The following is a 19,722-nucleotide window of genomic DNA, read 5'->3' as shown; positions in this document are numbered from 1 at the left end:
ATGGAAAGAGCAGATGAGATTTTTTCCTCTTTTTTAGATTGCTTAAATCCAGATTTAGCCTCTGATTCCTCCTCTTTGATCCTTTTGAATTTGTGTCGCTTTTTTTCCAAGTCTTTGTTTTGTGGATCTGTCTGCTGTCCTGACAAACAGGATGATGACGAGGATGGGTGGGGTGGCGGAGGCTGTGGTGGGGTCTGCAGCAAACTTTTAGTGGGTGCACTGCTAAGAGAGAGAGCAGGAGATGGAGTAGCTGAAGTAGGAAACCCAAGCATGCCGGCACCAGGAGATGTCAAAGCTGAAAAATTAAGAAACAGTATTTTTAACATATTTATATATATATATATATAAATTATATGCAATATAGCCTTATAAATACAAAACACTCAGTGATCAATAAACAAAATACAACTGGCATTTTGGCCATACTGTATTAGTGGAAAACCAGACTTATCTAAAAGGAACAATACAGTTCAAATCAGAAGTGTATGTTTGGACATGATAGAAGCTAAATGTTTAACAACTGTGGCACTTGGGTCTGCTGTTATTCTTTTCTCTTTTTATTTAAGTCAAAACTAATCATGAAGGTGGAGAAAAGCAAGGTATTGTCTATTTTTCTCTGTCCTTTTACTTGTATCTGTTCTTGTCGGAGACCATGTTGAGATAAAGTATTTTTTTGCAAGACCAACTCTGTTGCCATCTCACGAGTTTCAGCACAAATTCAGGTAAAGACAAAATAATAAAGGCAAAAATAATTGAACGCATAAAGTCTGATGTTTAAAGCTGAACTTCAGTCACACAGATTACATTTATATTGGAGCTTTTTCCCAGCCAAAGGATTTCTATTTCTGTCCATCCAGTACCAAAATTCACAGTTCTGTCCCACAGCACAGCTGTCTAGCAGGGGAGGGGACATAATCTTTCTTTGCTACAGTTTAACCTGGTTAAGGTTTCCTCTTCATCCCCATACTCTGACTGGACAGTGAAAGAAGCAGCACAATGATGAGCTCATCTCTTTTTCTCCCACTCTGCACTCTTCCACCATCAGTATAGTCCTTGCACAGCAGCACACTAAATTCACTCTTTATGCTGCTTTTCTATCCCCATCTTTGAGCTTTCCTGTTCAGCCAGTACAGTACACTGCAAGAGGCTGATACCATGTCTGATTCAGGTATTTGTAGTGCTTGCATTTAAGAAAAAAAATACATTAAATGCAATGATGATTACAAAGCTGCACAATTTGTGGCTTTTATATCTGCCTGGAGTTCAGCTTTAATGCCCTGTGTTTATATAAGCAATTCTATTTCAGTAATTCTCTTTTTCAAGCTGTGTTTCCAGTTGTTACTACAATTACTTGGGAAGAGCAGATATCTGCATCTGTCCAACACAAAATGATTTTTAATCATAAAGATATAATACTTGGAGTCTTATTTACGTAGTAAACTGAATATGTTTTAGCTGTCAAATTCCAAGCTAAACCATGCCTAAAATAAAAGTTACTAGAAACAATCTGATTCACACAAACTTATATTCACTGTCAATTACTGCTTGAATCTTGTGCTGGATCACATTTTTAAATGAAACGTACTGGAAGAAATATGTAGGCTCCCACTGCTGAACTTCTGAAAATGGTTGTTTGGCTGTCTCTGGCTACAATACTATGTTACTTATATAAAACACGCACCTAGCAAAGGAAGGGAGAACTTCTAATCTGTACACTGATGCAATGACTCAGAAGGTATTAAAGTCTTCAGAATATTTAAAAAATAGTAGCCTCTATATTTTTGTTTTCTTTAAAGATTTGTTCTTTCCCACCTATATTATAATATAGTTCTAATAATCTAGTTTACCCAATCAAGTTGCCCAAATGTACAGATCAATAAAAGATGAAAGCAGGAACATTATCTTTCACTATTTTAAAAATGTTAATGGTATATTGTTTTTTGATAAAAGTTGTGAAATGTATTTATGATCACATTGGTAATTAACAAAGAAGAATCAAATGTTATGATTCACACTTACTGTTTGTAGTCTGTGTAAACCCAGACAATGAAGATGGGCTGTTCATCCCTGAAAGGAGAACTGGAGGAAGGCCAGGTAGCCCTTGGTAAGATGCTGACAGATTGAGACCATGAAGAGGACTGCTCTCCATCATACTTGACTGCTGAACAGTTAATCCCAAAACATCTGACACCTTCTTTATCCGATCCAGTTCTTGTTGTGCCATGAGTTGTCGAACAGTAGTAGGGGCCAAGTAGTCCTTCTCACGATCAAGCTGGCTTCCCACTGTTTCTCTCACCTTTGTAATGTGTTGCTTTGAAAATATATGATCTCGAATGGATAAACGTGCTGAATATTTTACCCCACAAAGAGAACACTCAAGTTTGGTTCCATCTGGCCCAGTTTGGTTAATCATAAAAGGCTTCCCTATGGTTATTTTGAATTTCTTCTCTTTTGCTCGTGCATTTTGAAACCAAACTTGGACAACACGTTTGGGAAGACCAATCTGATTGCCCAGCATTTCACATTCTTGCATTGTTGGAGTCCTATAATCACAAAAGCAAGCTTTAAGAACTTTCAGTTGAACATTACTCATTTGAGTTCTGAAGCGTTTATGACCTGGTCGGTCATTATTTTTGGCTTTAAAGAAACTGCTGCTACCAAAAGAATTTGGTGAGCTAGGATCTGGATCTGCAATACTGGATGTTTCACTGCGGTCATTATTGTCCTCATATTCATCAGTCATGTATATACTTTGGTCATGGTCGCTTTCTCTGTCCATGCTATTGTGTGATGTATTTGTCAGAGAAAAGAAGAAACTCTCATCACAGTTATCAATTGTGGGAGTAGTTCCTGTTTTTGGCAAACTATCATTCATATGATTTTTTGGTTCTTTGGGAGTTTTTACATCTTTAGAGCTAACAGTCATGCTTTCTACATCATTGTTTCCTTCATCCCCTGTTGTAGCATCACTAATTGCTGTGTTAATTGATGAGGTTTCATCAAAGTCATTTTTGCTTTGATCAAACCTTTCAGCAGAGGGTGCATGCAAGTTCTCGATGTCTTCATTGCATTCTGCCCTAAAAGATGATGGGCTTAAAAGATTCTTCGGTGATAGCTCGGCAGTTTTGCTTACTGGTGTGGAAACAGTAGAAGGCATATCATTTTCACTTAACAAGTCATTCTTTGGAAGTGTCGGATAATCAAAAAACATATATTTGTTTGGGCTTTCACCACCATCATCCATGCCAGCTAGAGGACTTGGTGGCAAACTATAACCAGCTTGCTTTCCCTCATTCCAATGCCGAGATCTAATATGACTTTCTAATGCTGACTTTGCTTTAAATAGTGCACGGCAAAATGGGCATCTTTTATGAGACTGAGCTGGACCTACAGCTCTGAACTGACCTTTTCTTTCTCTGGCTCTTGTATTCTGAAACCAGACTTGCACCACCCTTTTTTTTAGGCCCACCTCTCTTGCAATATGATCAAGCATCTTACGTGTTGGATTAGAATCCAACAGATATTTTTCATAAAGTATTTCTAGTTGCTCTGGTGTAATAGTGGTTCTTAATCGTTTATCTCGATGTTGATCCTCACCACTATTGCCACCCTCCTTCTCACTGCAGTTATTATCATCTTTATCATCCATCTTCCTTTTCAGAGAAGCAGCCGTAGTGCCATGTGGTCCACCAGCTTGTGGAGGCATGTGAGACATGGAACTGCCAAGTAACTGCCCTGCCATAAGAGGATTGTTTGGATCAAAAATCATATATGGCATGTCCATGGGCCTTTCTAAAAACTGTGAATGGAGAAACTGATTTTGGGCAGCTAGGAAATGCATGTGTTGGTGCTCCTGCCACAGTTCCAAGGTTGGAAAAGCCACTGTACATTGATCACATTGGTATTGTAGCAAATGAGGAGGTAGGCTGTTTGACAACGAAGTCAGAGATATCGGTAGCGGGCTAGATGGAACAGGAGTGGTTCGGGATGCAGATGAAGGTCTTGCAATTTGCTGAGGCTGTCTTTGCTGGGAAACAGACACTGATGGTGAAGGCTGTGTGTCAGATATTGCAGAACTGGATTGAATTAACTTGGAAGCTAAAGAGCTAGCAATAGCATCAATTTGCTTTGGTTTTTCATTTTGCACATCAGGTTTTGGTGAAGTTTTACCAAACTCTGGTCTTGGAGATGGAATTAAAGGTGTACTTGAGCCTGAACCAGAGCTTACTGTTGTTATAGTTGAAGCTTTTGATGTTTCTGCTTGACTAGACATCTTTGGGAAGATTTGATCTGTAGCATCCATTGAATCTTCATTTTGGCTTTCATCTTGAATATCATCATCTTCATCTTTATAACACAGCTTTTTCTGATGTGTAATTAGGTCAAATATTCTAGGAAATACAACATTGCATTTCTTACACTGATATTGCATGTTGCTAGTGCGAATGTAGCGCTCATTTGTTAGCTCTCTCTTTTCACTATCTTTAGCCTCAGCTTGATTTTCATAAGTTTTTCTAGCTTTTTGACGGGCATTTTGGAACCAGACAACAATAACCCGCGTTGCCAAGTTAAGAACAGTGGATAGTTGTTCTATTTCATCATCCTTTGGGTATGCATTAGTGTCAAAAAAGTCTTGTAAAACTCTAAGCTGATAGTCCGTAAACCTTGTTCTTGAAGACCTCCTGCTAAAAGAGTCTGACCTATGAATATCTACTGAAGGTGGTGGTGGTTCAATTCTGATATCCTCAAGAACAGTTATAGGGGGATTGCTGAAATTGTATGGTGAATCTTTGTTTCTTTGACGTTCCTTAAATAAAGTGTTTCGAAACCAGTGTTTGATAACTTTCAAGGAAAGACCTGATTTTTCAGCCATCTCCTGTATCTGATCCTCATTTGGAGAATTGTTAATGTCAAAGTAGGCACGTAGTATCTTAAGCTGGTCATCAGTTATTCTTGTACGAGGGCGTTTAAACTGGGAATGACGCAGGAAATTTGGATCTAAGCCCAACTGTTGCTGGCACATCTGTGCAAGATCTGCAGATAAAGCATCCATTGGAGAAAGCTGCAGTGCAAGTTGTGGAGGTAAAGCAGGATGTTGAACAGACTGCATCATAATAGGTGGGAAGAGAGGAAGGTCTAAGGATACAGGAAGTGAAACTGGAGGAGCTGATGGTGGGGGTGGGGGAGGTGGCGGTGGAGGGGGAGGAGGTGGTGGAGGTGGCGGTGGAGTTGGTGGTGGAGCTTGCAGTGGTGTTGGAGTTGAGCTTGGAATCTTAACTGGTACAGCTGGAGTAAGTGGAGGTGGAGCTGGTGTTGGAGGTGCAGAAGGAGGTGGAGGAGGGGGTGGCGGTGGTGGAGGAGGTGTTTCAGGAGAAGGTGGTACAATTGGATAAAGCTTATCATATGCATCTCTGTACTGACGAGCAAATTTTTCCAGTTCCCCATATGGGAAAAACTGTCCATGCACATGTTCTTGGTGACTCTTTAGGATCAAAATATTTGAAAATAACTTGCTACATGCACCACACTCTAGCTTCTCATTATTTTCATTTTCCCCAAGCTTGTTTTTCTTTTGTACTTTTTGTCGGTTTTCATTATATTGAATTATCAATTCAAATCCAAAATTTTCTAGAAGAGCTTTTGCTGCATTCCCTCTAGCACCAGAAGCAATACGGGGAGGTGGAATAGTAGGTTCTAATGATCTTTGTTTCTTCACATCTTTGCTGTCTTTTGGAGCATCATTGTCAACTTCTTGCTTTGGTTTTTCTTGCTTTTCAGTGATCTCCTCATGTTCTTTGTAACATGATGTATCTTTTGTAAGATGGCATTCAGTACTCGGCACACAAACATTGTTTTGCTCTTGTTTCATTATCCTGTTTGAATGGTGTTGCTTTTGCGATTGATGCTGCGACTGTGTGGCTTGATACTGCTGGGCCTGGTGCTGTGCTTGCTGTTGTAGCATTTGTAGCTGGGTCTGCCCAAGCTGATGTGTTTGAATTTGGAGCTTTAAATCTTCGAGTAATGATCCCGCCATACCAGGCATTCCAAATGCAGCAGAAGTAGGTAGTCCCAAATCAGGATTGAGGCTAAACTCTGTCCCAGGAATATAAAATGGAAAAAGAAACTGTGGCTGCTGGAACTGAACAAGAGCTTCTGGAGTCATTGGAAAGTGGGGAAGAAATGCTGGGTTTAAAAACTGGGGCTGAAAGAACGCAGCTTGTTGTTGCAGTTCATGCTGCAGTTGCATTTGAAACTGTGCTGGTGACTGTGGTGGGTGATGTGGAGGTTGGGTAGGAATAACCTCAGGAGCTTGCTTTTTAATTATTTCTTTGGCATCTAGGTGGGGTTCTTTGCTGTTTATAGTTGGCAAACCCATAGAATCAAGCATCCCTTGGCTTGGACTGCTAATATTCCCTGTTATGTTACTACCACCAGTATTGTTACTACTTGGTTCTAGTTTTGCAGCCCTTGCCTTAGTTTGGTGAAGAACAGATCTCATATGAATCTCCAATGTAGAGCTTTGGCTGTATGCAACATTGCAAATGCTGCACTTGAATGGTTTGTGGTCAGTGCTGCTGTTGGTCTCTTGAGGAACTGGACTTGATGCTTCTTGCAAAACCTTTTTAAGTTTATGCAGGTGAGAAACAGAATTATAATGGACCAAAAGAATGTTCTTTTGAGTAAAAGATTCTTTACACACTGTACATTTATATGGTCGTGATGGATCTAAAAATTTTTCCATAGTGAAATTTGGCCCTTTTCTAAAAGGCAAAGTTCGCTTTGGTTCTGAGCCCAAGTCATCTGGAATGGAGCTACTGTCACTCCCAACTGGGCTAGCCTTTCCTTCATGGTCCATCTCATAATCACGCTCATTGTCCTGCTCCAAAGAGTGCTCATCGGGGGCTATGTTTTCATTTTCAGCCCAGAGCTCCCCGTTTACAGGTAAGGTCGCACAAAGCTGCTGTACTTCAGTCTCGCTTAGCTCAGGGTGGCCCGTTTCCAAATGTTTTTTTAAAGCCAGGAATGTACGGAAACTGCGTTGGCAAAGGCTACACATAGTGGCGGCCCGGATAGCATGATACTGGGAATGTATCTGAAGCTTCTGCATAGTCTTAAAAGCCAAACTACAGTGGGTACAGCGGTATTTATAAACATGGCGATCAGAAACAGAAAGCTGCTGCCTCTTCTGCTGTTCGCTTAATTGATCAGTCAGTAACTCGCAGTGCTTTGAATCTTTGTTAATGGATTTGTTCCACTCGGGGTTATCTAATGATTCCTTAGGCATGTTTTGCTCTTCTGTTTTAATTTCAACTCCAGCCTTTAAATCTTCTCCACCTTGAATGTTTTTTTCCTCTGTCGGACTGTCACCTAATTGAAGTAAAGCAAAAAAAAAAATAGAGCTAATGCATTTGTTCTCATTTGTATGGGCATAAAAGTTTTATGTGGATAAGCATTGTAGGATTTCTTTTTCATGTGATCAGCAACAAAGAACAAGCATGTAATACAATAAAATTAAAAGGCAGAATCTGCTGTACAAGCTCTTATGAGCCACGATGCTGTAGCCATTAGAATATGGAAAAATGATACAACTGATATCGTTAGAAGACGGCTGGAGACTGGAGGTCTGCAAAAATAATTTATCTTTCTGCTCTCCAGATTTATGTGTTAATATAAATATGTATGGAAGCTGTAAAATATAGAACATTTGTGCTGCATCCTTGCTTATATTCTGTTTTATGTGAAACACAGACATATTTTTGTTATATTTTTTTCTGACAGACATTGAAAGGCAAGTCTATCCAAAGCTGATGTTTGAAGCTTGGGTAGATGCTGTGATAGGTTGATTTACCCACTATCTCTCTCAATTGGTAAGAGCATGGGTAATTACAGTTTGTGCTAGCCTTAATGCACATTTTCAATAGTTTTCTTGACTTACCTGTTGGTTTCCCAGGTGACTCTGTGGTTGCAGCTGCGGCCTTCTCTGCTTCCATCCTGTCAGGGGCAGCCGATGGCAGCAATATATTGTTTGGCATCACAACATCTGGCACTGAAATCTGAAATGTGCAAGAAACCATGAACACCATATAAAAGGGAGCAATGTCACATATTTCATTATTCAATATACACCAATCGGCAGCCCAGTGTCTAAAGGCAATTAGTATGCATTTTAGAGCTAGGGTGCTTGGTTTAGTTTCTGACTTTGAGAGAACGTGTGCTTGGCATATTCACAGCAAAGCAACAGGTTTGTATTAACAACGCCCCCCATAACACATCCCCCCCTTTCCCCCCCAATATCCAGCAGCATAGGTTTACCTTTCCTTCACTCCCCTGTCATTCTGTTCAGCACCAGAAAGTGAATAAAATACCTGGTATGGAAGATAAAGTTATTTGGCAATGCGTCTGTGCTGAGCCAATAAGCACTGCCACTCAGGGAGTCCATAGCCTTGTGTAAACCATAGATCTGGTAACTTACAGTGTATTTCCACTTTTGCAGTCAAATTTAGGAAAACCTCTCCATATGTTTGTTGTGTGTTACTATTCACACAGTATACTGAAAAAAAACTTAAAAAAATTCTTACCTGTTAAATATTTTGTTAAATCAGTGGGCTGACCCAATGGAAAGATTTGGGATGCAAATTTGAGGATTGTGTTTATCTGATAAGCTTTATTAACACACAATGGGCAAGCCTTCTCTAAATGGACGAGACCCCTCACCTATCACAACCCCTCCTAACATTTAAAAGAAATAGTAGCACAAATACATTTTACCCCTTAAAACCCTAACCCAAGTAAAATCTATTCAAACTGCAATTATTTTTTTATGTAACAAATATAAAATAGGTGTTCTCAATTTGGCTAGAAAGTGGAAATACACTTTAAAGCTTACACAGGGCTTTCTTTTCATTTCCAGGAACTAAATGGAATGACATGGAAGCAATAGGCAGGCAAATATGCTGCAGGATGGGTCTGCATTAAAGTAAACCTGTTGCTTTGCCCTACATAAACAATGTACCTTTCATTTTAAAGCGAACATTGCAAGGTATGTCTGGGTCCTCTCCTTCTGTAAAAGTGGCCAAAACCCCTGTTTACTTACCGTCATGAGGAGCTTTTCTACACAGTCTGGAGACACACTGTGCAAATGAGTCAAGTGCAGCTGCAGATGCATTTTGTTACTAAGAATATCTTGGCAGAGAGGACAGGAAATCACAGGCTGCACGGAATGCTGGGAGATGATGTGCATTTGAATTCGGTTGGCGTCTTTGCTGCTGTAGTTGCAGTAGGGACACTGATAGCACTGTTGGAGAAAAAAAAAAACCCCACATAACTAATGGTTAAAAGCCCTTAAAAAGGACAGACCTTCCATTTCTTTACCATTGTTATTATTATTATTCATCATATTTATACCTGTTCTTGGCAAATGCTATTTTCTTCAGCAGTTCTTGATCTCTTAGCTGCACCATCCTCTTCCTTACTTTGTATTAACTGTCGCTTTACAGTGGTAGAATTCAGGAGAGGCTCCTTGTCAGGTGTGTAAGTTCCAGAACCTAAAATGTTTTAAATAAATGATACATTTATATTAATAATTATATTTTAATGCATTCCTTGCCAGTTGTAGAGATAACCTATTTGCACAAGGTGATGGCAGCCATTCCTGTTTACGTTCATGTTTTTGGCAGGACTGTAGTATCTAGAACTAGCTATATTTAGCGATTTATATGAGTGTGACTGGCTCCAAATAAAAAAAAAAAAAGTTGGGAGGGTTTTGGGGGTTGTCAGATCAGGATAAAGGTTGTTCATGCCTTGCTTGAAATTTTATGACAAATGCCAGTAGCTACTTTGCAAGGCCCGACCAATATTATTGTACTGTAATTATGACTGAGGTAGACTTAACTTTTGTAAATGTATATCGGGATGCGCAGTTAGAACTAAGGTAAAGAAAAATTAAGTCTGGATAATGGCATCAAATGATGTATAATGCATGCTGCAGCAATAAATTAACAACAATCAAGCATAGAGTATGCATATTTTTTCCATTCTGCTGTTACTAACTATAAGCAGATTAAACATTCCAAGTGCAGGTTAGAATACATTTTAACAAAAAACCTAGAAAAAAATAGAACTTTCTAGTGCTGAGCCAACATTGGTCATTGGCCACAATACTGTTTTTACAGTGTTTTCACATGCCCCTTTTTTTTGGCTAATAAGTGAGACATTTTTATTATATATCTGCACAAATATTCTAAAGTATGTCCAAAGCCAACACCATTATTTTGCTTTTTTAGTTTTTTTTTATTTAATTTTTTTGTCTTTTCTTCAATCACTTTCTATCAAGTAAACATAACAGGGAATAAGAGAAAATATTTGCAAAGTGAGGGAAATTCCCTCTTAGACAATTGTCACCAGAACAGGTATCTCCTCAGGCAGGTTTCCCTTACAGCTTTTGTGACAATTTAAAAATCACTTTCATTCCCAGGGACAATAGCGGGTTAATCTCACGAAGGGCACAAGCACAGTTACAATCTGATCTTACAATCTCCTTTATATAAAAAAAACCTATGTATTGCAAGGGCCTTGATCGGTTAGATAATGTAGGGGCTCATATTATGTAGTTTTCGTAAATCTAAAGTAGATTGCAAAATATTGTATAGTCCGATTCTAACGTGAATGGTGACCCTTACTCAACAGTTTGTGCTTTCCTTCTTGCAGCAAATCAATGGCTCACTTATATGCCCTAACCTGCCCTTACAACAGGAATGGAAAAGGTGAGTGGTTGCTAAAAGGCACCTAGAATGTTTGTCACTCAAGAACATCACACATAAGACCCTTTGTGACACAGCTAACCTAAAATACTGGGAACAGTAATCTACAAAAGACACACATCAGCATCCTTCTCCATTCTAAAACAAAAAAATATGCCATGAAAACATTTGCAGTTTTGTTTATGCGTCATGGAATTCCAGCTCATTGATTCAGATATATTGGAAGTCACATTTTATGTCTAGTAACTGTTAGTAGACTCAATAAACAGGTTTACAAATGTAGTACTCTTTTCTTTTGTTTGGATAACCCTAGGTTGCCTTGAAAGATTAATCAATAACATAATTTCAGCTGGAATTTCTAGATTCCCTCAAAAGAAAGAAAAAAAAAACAACATTTCTTATTCCCAGCATTTTCTCATCTGCTATTTTAATTTCTTTACTGTCAAATGCTGCAAAAACAATACAGTTTTTGTTGTTTTAGCAAAGCCCCACAAAGCTGTCTCACAAACAGGGAAATATCCCCCTCATAACACACTTACCTATGTAGAGAAATAAAATTTTATCTCTATCTCTCTTTCAGGGCTGTAAAAAGCTTATACTGTGATTATCTGATCTCTTAAGACTGCAAACATTTTATTGTGCTATTTTGCAGTTTGACTATAGTTAATTTCAATATGATCCCCTAAACACAGAGCTCTTAATAGGATGTGGGAGCTTGCAGCATAATGTGACTACAACATTGCATTCATCAAAGTGAGAGGGTCGCAATTCTAATTTTCCTGTCTATCAGAAAATTCTTTCCAGCGTCAATTTGCCAGATAATCTCTTCTGCTAGGCTGGATATTACAAGAGCATTGGACAGGCATGTCACATACATCTTACGACGAAAACAGAAGCTCATTTACCAACTATTCCAATCTCATCACCATGCGGCATCATCTGACCTTTTTTTTTCCCCTTCTGTTTTATTATGAGTATTTCTAATTTTAACTTTCAATTTTCAACATCTTCCAGTCAATTTGCAACTAAATTATTTCCAGGATGAGGACACTATCACTGGACAACCGGGTGCAAATGCATCTTGAAATGTTTGGTTGCTAAGCCATTGATTGCTATCAGACCCTACATAAATATATAGCCCATTGGTAATCTGATTGTGCATGAAGATACAACTTGATTTTCTCCCTTTCACATGAGTCGGCTAAATGGACAAGGTCCCCTTGATTGCACAGTAACCATTTTTTAAATTTATAAATGGGGGCTTGTCAAGGTTATGGACACTGAGAGGAAAGATTGTGTTTACACATTTATTTGTAGCAAAGTAAAGATGACAGAAGGGATTATGGGAGCTGAAAATTTGACATTGTCAAAAATACAGTAAACATGCCGGTTTTGATTCAGGACTCATGGAATGCATCTTATCAATACTGCCCCTAGTGGATCTATCAGCCAATGAGAATATACACGGGGAGTCTACTTTTCATTTAATACGGAGTTTAAAAAGATTACTGTGAAGTAATAAAGTATTTCCCAAATTATGCTCAATTGTGTACCATATGACAACATTTGCAACATAATTGTGTCACTTTCCATACTACGTATCCCACACCATCCCACGTACATATGCGACTTAAACTTTGCCAGATAATTAGCGGTCTATTGTTAAAGGAGAACTATGACGTGAGTGATTTCCACTCATCCTCATAGTTAGAGCTGACATGTGACAAAGAAGCTGTCACAGGTCGGCTCTATTGAATGGGAAGTGAGCGAACACACATTGTCGCTCGCTCACTTCATCTCCCTGCACTGCAGAGAGCGGTGACTGTCAGTCACCACTCCCCACAGGGATGCACCCCTCCCCTCTCCGATCCTCCAGTGCTGACTGGAGGAACGAACGGGGGATGGGGCGGGCACAGTTGGCTCTGTCTCTAGATAGGCAGAGCCCGCTGTCACTCACGCAGCTGGGTGGATCTCGTCAGCATTGTTGGGATCTGTCCTCAGTATATCGCAGGCAATAGTCCACTATATACTGAGTTTTAGGTCACGGGAGGAGGTTAGCATATGTCCTCCCGTGACCCTAAAGAGAACTGTGGGGAAACACTTACCCCATAGTTCTCTTTTAAGCCACTTTTCTGTACTAATACTAGTACTTGCCTGTACGACATACAGAATTGGCAAAGGAACAATTGCTGCATTCATAGAAGGGTTTGGCCACCAGCCCACCAGAAAATGAAAAAGTATTTGACTAAATACTTAATGTCGCTTTGCTATATAAGGTGGCATATTTGTGCAATATTTAATAGAAGCCTGTATCTGTAAAATTTCCATTGTGCGGGAAAATCTATTGCACATGATCATTTTTTTTTACATAAAAAAAAAAATGGGTTGTTTCATTGCACATGTAAAGGAAGGCTGTGGTGGCTTTGTGTTCTCATACTCCTCATGTTTAAAAAAATCATTGCTGTCATTTGGCAAAATTTAAAATGTTGTGTTTAAGTCTGAATTTATTCATGCAGCTTGTTATTTCAGGCCTGACATCTGGCAAGGCCAACATTTAATGTTAAACATTGCTGACCTACAGTTCATCTGATAGCATAACCCTGCCCTGTCTGCTGATACAAACTCTAATGCAGCAACCTGGCTCAAACCAATAAATAATCTTATGCTAATGCAGATTTACAAATGTTTAATGAACATCTCTGACATCCCTCGTATATTATCTCTGCCTCTTATCCTTGAACTGCTTTTTTGTTTCTTTTTTGTGTATGTGTGTGCACATTTTTTTTCTTTTTTTTTAACATTCAAGATAACTTTGAGCATGGCTATAACTTGGCAAACAACTTTGCTGCTGTGCAAATAGTGTATTCCCCAAATTTTATTTTTTCTGTAAAATGGCTGTAAAGATGTTTCAAACAACATTCATTGTTGAAGTGCCTGCTGCACACCATTCAGCTTTGTGACCAATGTAGATAAGATAGGTGCTCGAAGCGACTGCCACAGATGGTGCCGTGCAGAACACTCAGCAATGTGAAGATAGGTCACAAGCACTACAAAATGGAAAGAAAAATATTGTTTAGGATTTTCTATAAACGAATTAGTAGGTGGAATATACAAAACCAAGCGCAACATACTGGCTCACAGAGATCTTGCAATAGGCTAGACCAGTGGTAGGCAACCTTGGCTCTCCAGCTGTGCTGAAACTTCAAATCCCATCATGCTTCTGGGAGTCATGCCTGCAGCTTGCAATGCCTTATGGGATTTGTAGTTTCAGCACAGCTGGAGAGCCGAGGTTGCCTATCCCTGGGCTAGACAAACAGAGTTGCATAAAGCTACATAAATGTTAGATGTTTCAGCTTCTGTACTAAAGACAGCTCTATCACATAACACATGCAATGTAATATTGCTGTATATAGCATTCTTAAAAATTTTCAGTGGAACCTTTGAATAACCATCTAGTTCATTAGCCATTAGAAAGAAAGATCTAATTGTATAAGAGGCATAGTAGCATGTGAGTTTCATTAAGGTATCCACATCTGTTGCATGATATGGACACTTTAATTTTGACACCCATGTCTACAGCACAGAACTACCTTCTGCGTATGAGACTCTCTCCAACAGACTGTATGGTATGGAGCTGCACAGAGCATGCTGGGATATGGGACACCCATCTGTAAAATCTAAGCTTAATCTCTTGATGCCTGCATAACCGTAGTGGTACAGTGTGTGTGTATATATAGATATATATATACATATCTATATATACATATATACATACACACACATACATATACACACACACACACGCGGCATGTATTCGTGCTGGGGGCATTTTAGATTGCAAACCCCCAGCAATTGACCTATAGATGGACCATTTTAACCTGGATCACCCGCATACAGGAGTTCCAAGAGGACGATTAGAGCTCGCTGTCCTGGATATAACTGCCAGGCACTGCTACAGGTGAACAGTGGAAGGTGGGCAGAATGTTGACAGACCCCTATGCTCAAGATGAGTACCATATGCTATGTGACTTTCATAGGTGACAACTAAATATGTTGTACTGCTTACAAGTCTTGTATAGTCTAAATCAAGCCTCAAAAGTGATTGAAAGCATTTTAGGGCTGCTGTGATGCTGACTTATCATTTCATTGTTGATAAAGTGCTAGTCCTGGCTCCAAAATATACAGAGCATTTTTCAAAATGGAGGAAAGCACTCGCTTGACAGTAATTTCCAAGCACTAAAATAAATATTTTGTTTGAAGCTTCCTGTTAATCCAAAGCAGGCAACATCTAGTAAAACAAGCAAGGGAACCCGGAGAGGAAAAAAAATCCCCTGAAAGCAAATTGTGTTTTGCTATTTATAAGCGCAAACATTCTGCAGTCGTTAACAGACATTAGGTTCCTGACTTATCGCATGTGATCCAAATCCAGGCAGTATTCTACATTATAATTATTGATATTTATTTCTAATTAGACCTAAATGGGAGACCAATTTCCATTGCAATAACGGAGGTTCATTTCTATCTTTTCCCCTAATGTTTACAATCTTATTGAATTATACTCCCCTTAGCAATAACAGAGACAGGCTGCATTTTCAATGCAAATATATTAATCTGGATGAATTCCATATTAATTCTTTTGCTGCACAGAGATATAATTTGGATTATAATTAATCGAAAGTGGCACTACATTTAAATGACAATATAAATTAGGCATTGGTGGGCTTTTTTTTTGGGATTCGGAATGAGTGATCAACAAATTGAACTTGCATATGCTGAAGTCTCACTTAGTAAGCTTGGATCCTTCCCATAATGTAAGCAACACAGCACAACAGCTTACATGGTGTTATAAACACACTGGTACTAATCATGTGCTAATCCTTACTTGTCTAATAGATTGAAAACAAAATAGCCGTGCTGCTCTCTTGCCTGACATGTTGGCATTGAGGTTATTGTGTCTCTTATTTTCTTGGCTGGATATAATGTAAACATAGAAGCCGATAGATTCAGTCTCAAAAGGAATACTGTTTTTTATAAATCTGTAGGTCTAAGTTAAAGCAGGAATGGTACTGAAAGACGGGTACCTCGTGTCACTGAAAAGCTCTGGGGTAAGCAAAGAGTCACCAACTCCCATCTCTGATTTTTACACACTCTTTCCAGTGCAGGAGTCAGTGAATGGAGATGGCCAGTGAGTGATCATGTCTCCTATTGTTACCAATTGCCATTGTTGTAAATGGCAAGAGAACTAAAAAAACACACTTGTGCTGCCCACATAGGGAGGCAACCCTCAGCTCTCAAACTGCTGTAGCATTACATGCTTCATCATAACCCTTTAATGTACTCACAGAGAGCCAAAGTTCCTAAACCCATCAGAAGCTTTGTACAAGTCTAAAAGAGGTTGTGGGTAGACAACCTACTCATTTTGTACAGTGCTGTCTAGATGATCAGTACTCAAAAGGGGTGTGACTTTCTACAGAGCCAGCATAATTTCATGAACCCACTGGCACTTGATGTAACTTAACAGTCTGTTTTCATTTTGGTTTTGTGCATTTTTAGGTTTGGTACTTTGTGTAAGTTGTGTATCATATTTTATATCCTTAAAAATGAACTATACTAAACACGCTGTGCATCTAAACTGATCATATAAACATACATCAAATGCAACTGCAGAAAAATCACTTATGGCATCATTTTTTTAAAGAGCCATGAAGGGAGTAAAGTAACGTGATTACAATTACTTTAAAATGTATGTAAAGCCAGAATGGTTTTCTTTCGTTTTAGATAGCAGTATCAAATTGTTAAGACTCATAAGGTTATTTATTTATTTTGCTGTCCTTGTCCCATTGGGGAGATTTATCTTCACTTTCTGACCCAAAGACACAACAGGAAGTAATCTTGCCAAAGAGAAGGGATAGTACAAAATGGCCCTATTAAAAGATTTCCCCTTGCGACACACAGCAATAAAAACCTGACAGAGGTTCTAACCCTTCCTCTCACTATCCAAATGAAAAGTGGCTCTACATACACATTTAACATATGATGATGTGAATATGAATTTGTTTTTGTTTTGTATTTTACACCCCTGCACATACACGGATATTGCTTACTTAACTTCAATTCACATGTTAGTAAATCAGGCTCTTAATGCTAATATTTGGCCAATTAAACATTTTCTGAACAGGTCTGAATTATGAACAGAAAAAAAGCAAACTTTCGTTCTTGTGTCAGTCATAATGATGCAATGGTGGTGGAGGGCGCACACACAGCATTACTGCCAATTACTTTTGGCAATCTTAAAACAAACCTGCAGTTTGCCTAGATAAAGTTGAATCTTGTTTAGGGTTTTGAATGTTCCTTTCCACAAGGCAGCCATCAGGCCTGGTGAATTGCTACATGAAACATTCCACTGAAGGAAGTAGTGGAGAGTTCTGTGTGTTCCCCCATAAATGGAAGTACAAAGTCTTTACCAAGCTTCTACTAATCTGGGCAAAGTACTGATGTGCTTTAAACCAGGGTGGGCCAAGAAATAAAACTATTTTCCATGTCTTCTTTGATATTAATAGCCCTTATAGCATCAGGAAAAATATATGTATATAGGATATTAATACATTTAGAATATATTTATAGATTAAAACAATTTTACCATTTTAAACTATAGAAAAGTTTGTTTTTAAATAGGTTGTCTTTAGTAAAATCCCTACTGTATAAAACCACCTGCTACTAAAGTAAGAGTTATTAGACATGCAACACTCTACCCATCCCAGCCTTCAGTAAAACTCGCTCTGGGTCAAGTGCCTTACCTCAAGCACATCCAGTCATATTACAGATAATTACCATTGGCAGCTCATCTCTCCCATTGAGTTAACTATGGTATCTACTTAAATGTGCTCATGAAATAAGAATAGCAGATAAGTAGTATAAATTGCTTATCATCATTTACATTAGCTTTAAAAACGGAATAAGCCCACTTTTACATTTATTATAACAGTGGACAAACTTGTAGTTCAGAAACTAAAGGATTATAATAAAATACTGACAGAATAATATATTTTACAAGGTATATTGGTCTTATGGCTGAAAAATGCCAAGTCAACCCAAAACTGGTATTTCCATCATGAGTGGAGACTATTTGGCTGAATTAACCCCTTATTTCTTAAATCTCTTGGTAACTGCAGCAAAGAAATCCAGTCACCAGAAATCCTGGCACTAGCTTCCTTATATAGCCATTATTAAACCAAAGAAGGGACTCTGCAGGATTTCCTAAAAACTGAAATGATAAAAATGTCCAACAACAAAGGTGAGAACTTTTTATAATTGTTGTAGTAGGTGGTCAGAGCGCAATCCATCCAAGTTTGATTTTTAATGGACGTACCAAAATTGGCACACTTTGGTTTACCTGGAAAAATCAAGGATTCAGCCACAACTCTACTTTTTGGTAGATGTTGAAGCATTACCTAATTTCCTCAACGACCCACATTTGTATGGCTACCCCAGAAATGATGAGGGTGTCCCTCCTTTATAGTTTTGTAATTAGTAGGAGGAAGTAGGAACACTCAAATACCCAAACTCTTGCAAATAAGGCAAGAAGAGAACTTTGGATTGGTAAATAAGCTCACCAGTGTTCCCCTATACATGTGTTATCGCTATATGGGGGAATGTGACCATTTCAATAGCCCATAGCCTGGAATCAAAAATCATCTTTCATTGATCCCACTGCAAGAAGCTGATGTAGGTTGAGCTCCGATTGGATATTTTAAGTCCTTAGATACTGGTCATACATTATATTACATATTAAAGTCTATGGATAGTCCACAGACAGACCATTTTTTTTATACTAGCCAGTATCATAGTTTACTTTCTTTTAACTTAAATTAATGCTGCAAGAACATGGCTTTCTCCTCCCTAACGTTTTCCCTCACAGTTGCTTAATAAAGCTGGACATACATGCTACAAATTTCTCTTGTTTAGCATTGCAGACTGAGCAGAAGAAATCCATTGATTACCTCATCCATGCTAAACAGGACTACAAGGCCAGGGCCAACAAGGCCATCCCCAGGATAAAGTTTGGTTGACTCAGCAGGAAGCGCCTGGAATTCGAGTAGTGTATGGCCAGCTTTTATATATATATATATATATATATTCTACAAACTGACTGGGCGAGTCGGAGGACTGCAATGATGTGCATGGTAAATTACAAAGCCGAGTGCAATTTACATGCAGTTTCAGGTAGTTTACATTTTTATACTGCTGATTGCACAAAACCTGGAGATTCACTGAAGGAGAAGTAAAATAAATAGACAATATTTGCCAGACAGAAAATGTCATTGTATTTTAATTATATACTCCGTACTATAATCTAATATATACCAATGCACATATTTTATTACTGTATGTATATATATTGCACTAACCGAGGCACGGTGTATGCAAGGATCTGCAAAGATGAGACTGCGCTTACAAAAAAAACCCCTCTAACTACAAAAAAAAACGCAAAAGGAAATGTCCCTCTCCCCCCCAAAAAGTATTTTCTGCTTGCATTAGAAACAAAATATTCTTGATCTCTAAATAGTATGCGTGTTATTTTTTGACTACCAAGAAATTTCTGCTAAAATAAAGGCAGAAGGTGAGTACATTTTGTTTGTTGTGATTTGATGCGGCCTTTCTGTCCCAGGTAAATCCCACATACATTTTTTAAAATACAACAAGTATGCAAAGCCTGAAAGAATAAGAATAAAGGGTCTGATTTGCCAGAGACAACCAATTACATTCCAGCTGTGTCCTTTTTCAAGTGCAATTAGGAAATCAAATTTTAAATACAACCTCCCTCTATGGATCAGCTAAATATGAAAAAATAAGGTGTGAAAAAAAACCACACACATTACTAAGATTTCAATGCAAAAGGATCTTAGTAGATCTTATTACTAAAACAAAGTAACCCTATTATACTAAAGGGTCTGTATAAAGA

At 38.5% G+C, this 19,722-nt stretch overlaps 1 protein-coding gene across 1 annotated transcript in view; it reads right to left on the bottom strand.

The window, feature by feature from the left end:
* The window catches only part of ZFHX4 (zinc finger homeobox 4), a 143,652-nt gene that overhangs the window by 3,779 nt on the left and 120,151 nt on the right, over positions 1-19,722 (bottom strand). Inside the window, exons 5-9 of the mRNA XM_018564988.1 lie at positions 9,406-9,545; positions 9,095-9,295; positions 7,937-8,054; positions 2,020-7,368; positions 1-295 (exon numbers count right to left, since the gene is read on the bottom strand). The exon at positions 1-295 is cut by the window's left edge and continues 3,779 nt beyond it. Coding sequence (XP_018420490.1) covers positions 1-295; positions 2,020-7,368; positions 7,937-8,054; positions 9,095-9,295; positions 9,406-9,545 — 6,103 coding nt within the window. The remainder of the gene's footprint in view (positions 296-2,019; positions 7,369-7,936; positions 8,055-9,094; positions 9,296-9,405; positions 9,546-19,722) is intronic.

Source organism: Nanorana parkeri, unplaced genomic scaffold (assembly GCF_000935625.1).
Source record: "Nanorana parkeri isolate BGI_ZX_2015 unplaced genomic scaffold, ASM93562v1 scaffold803, whole genome shotgun sequence".
Lineage (NCBI taxonomy): Eukaryota > Metazoa > Chordata > Amphibia > Anura > Dicroglossidae > Nanorana > Nanorana parkeri.
Note: the sequence above shows the minus strand (reverse complement) of the source record. Positions and strands in the feature narration are given on the sequence as shown.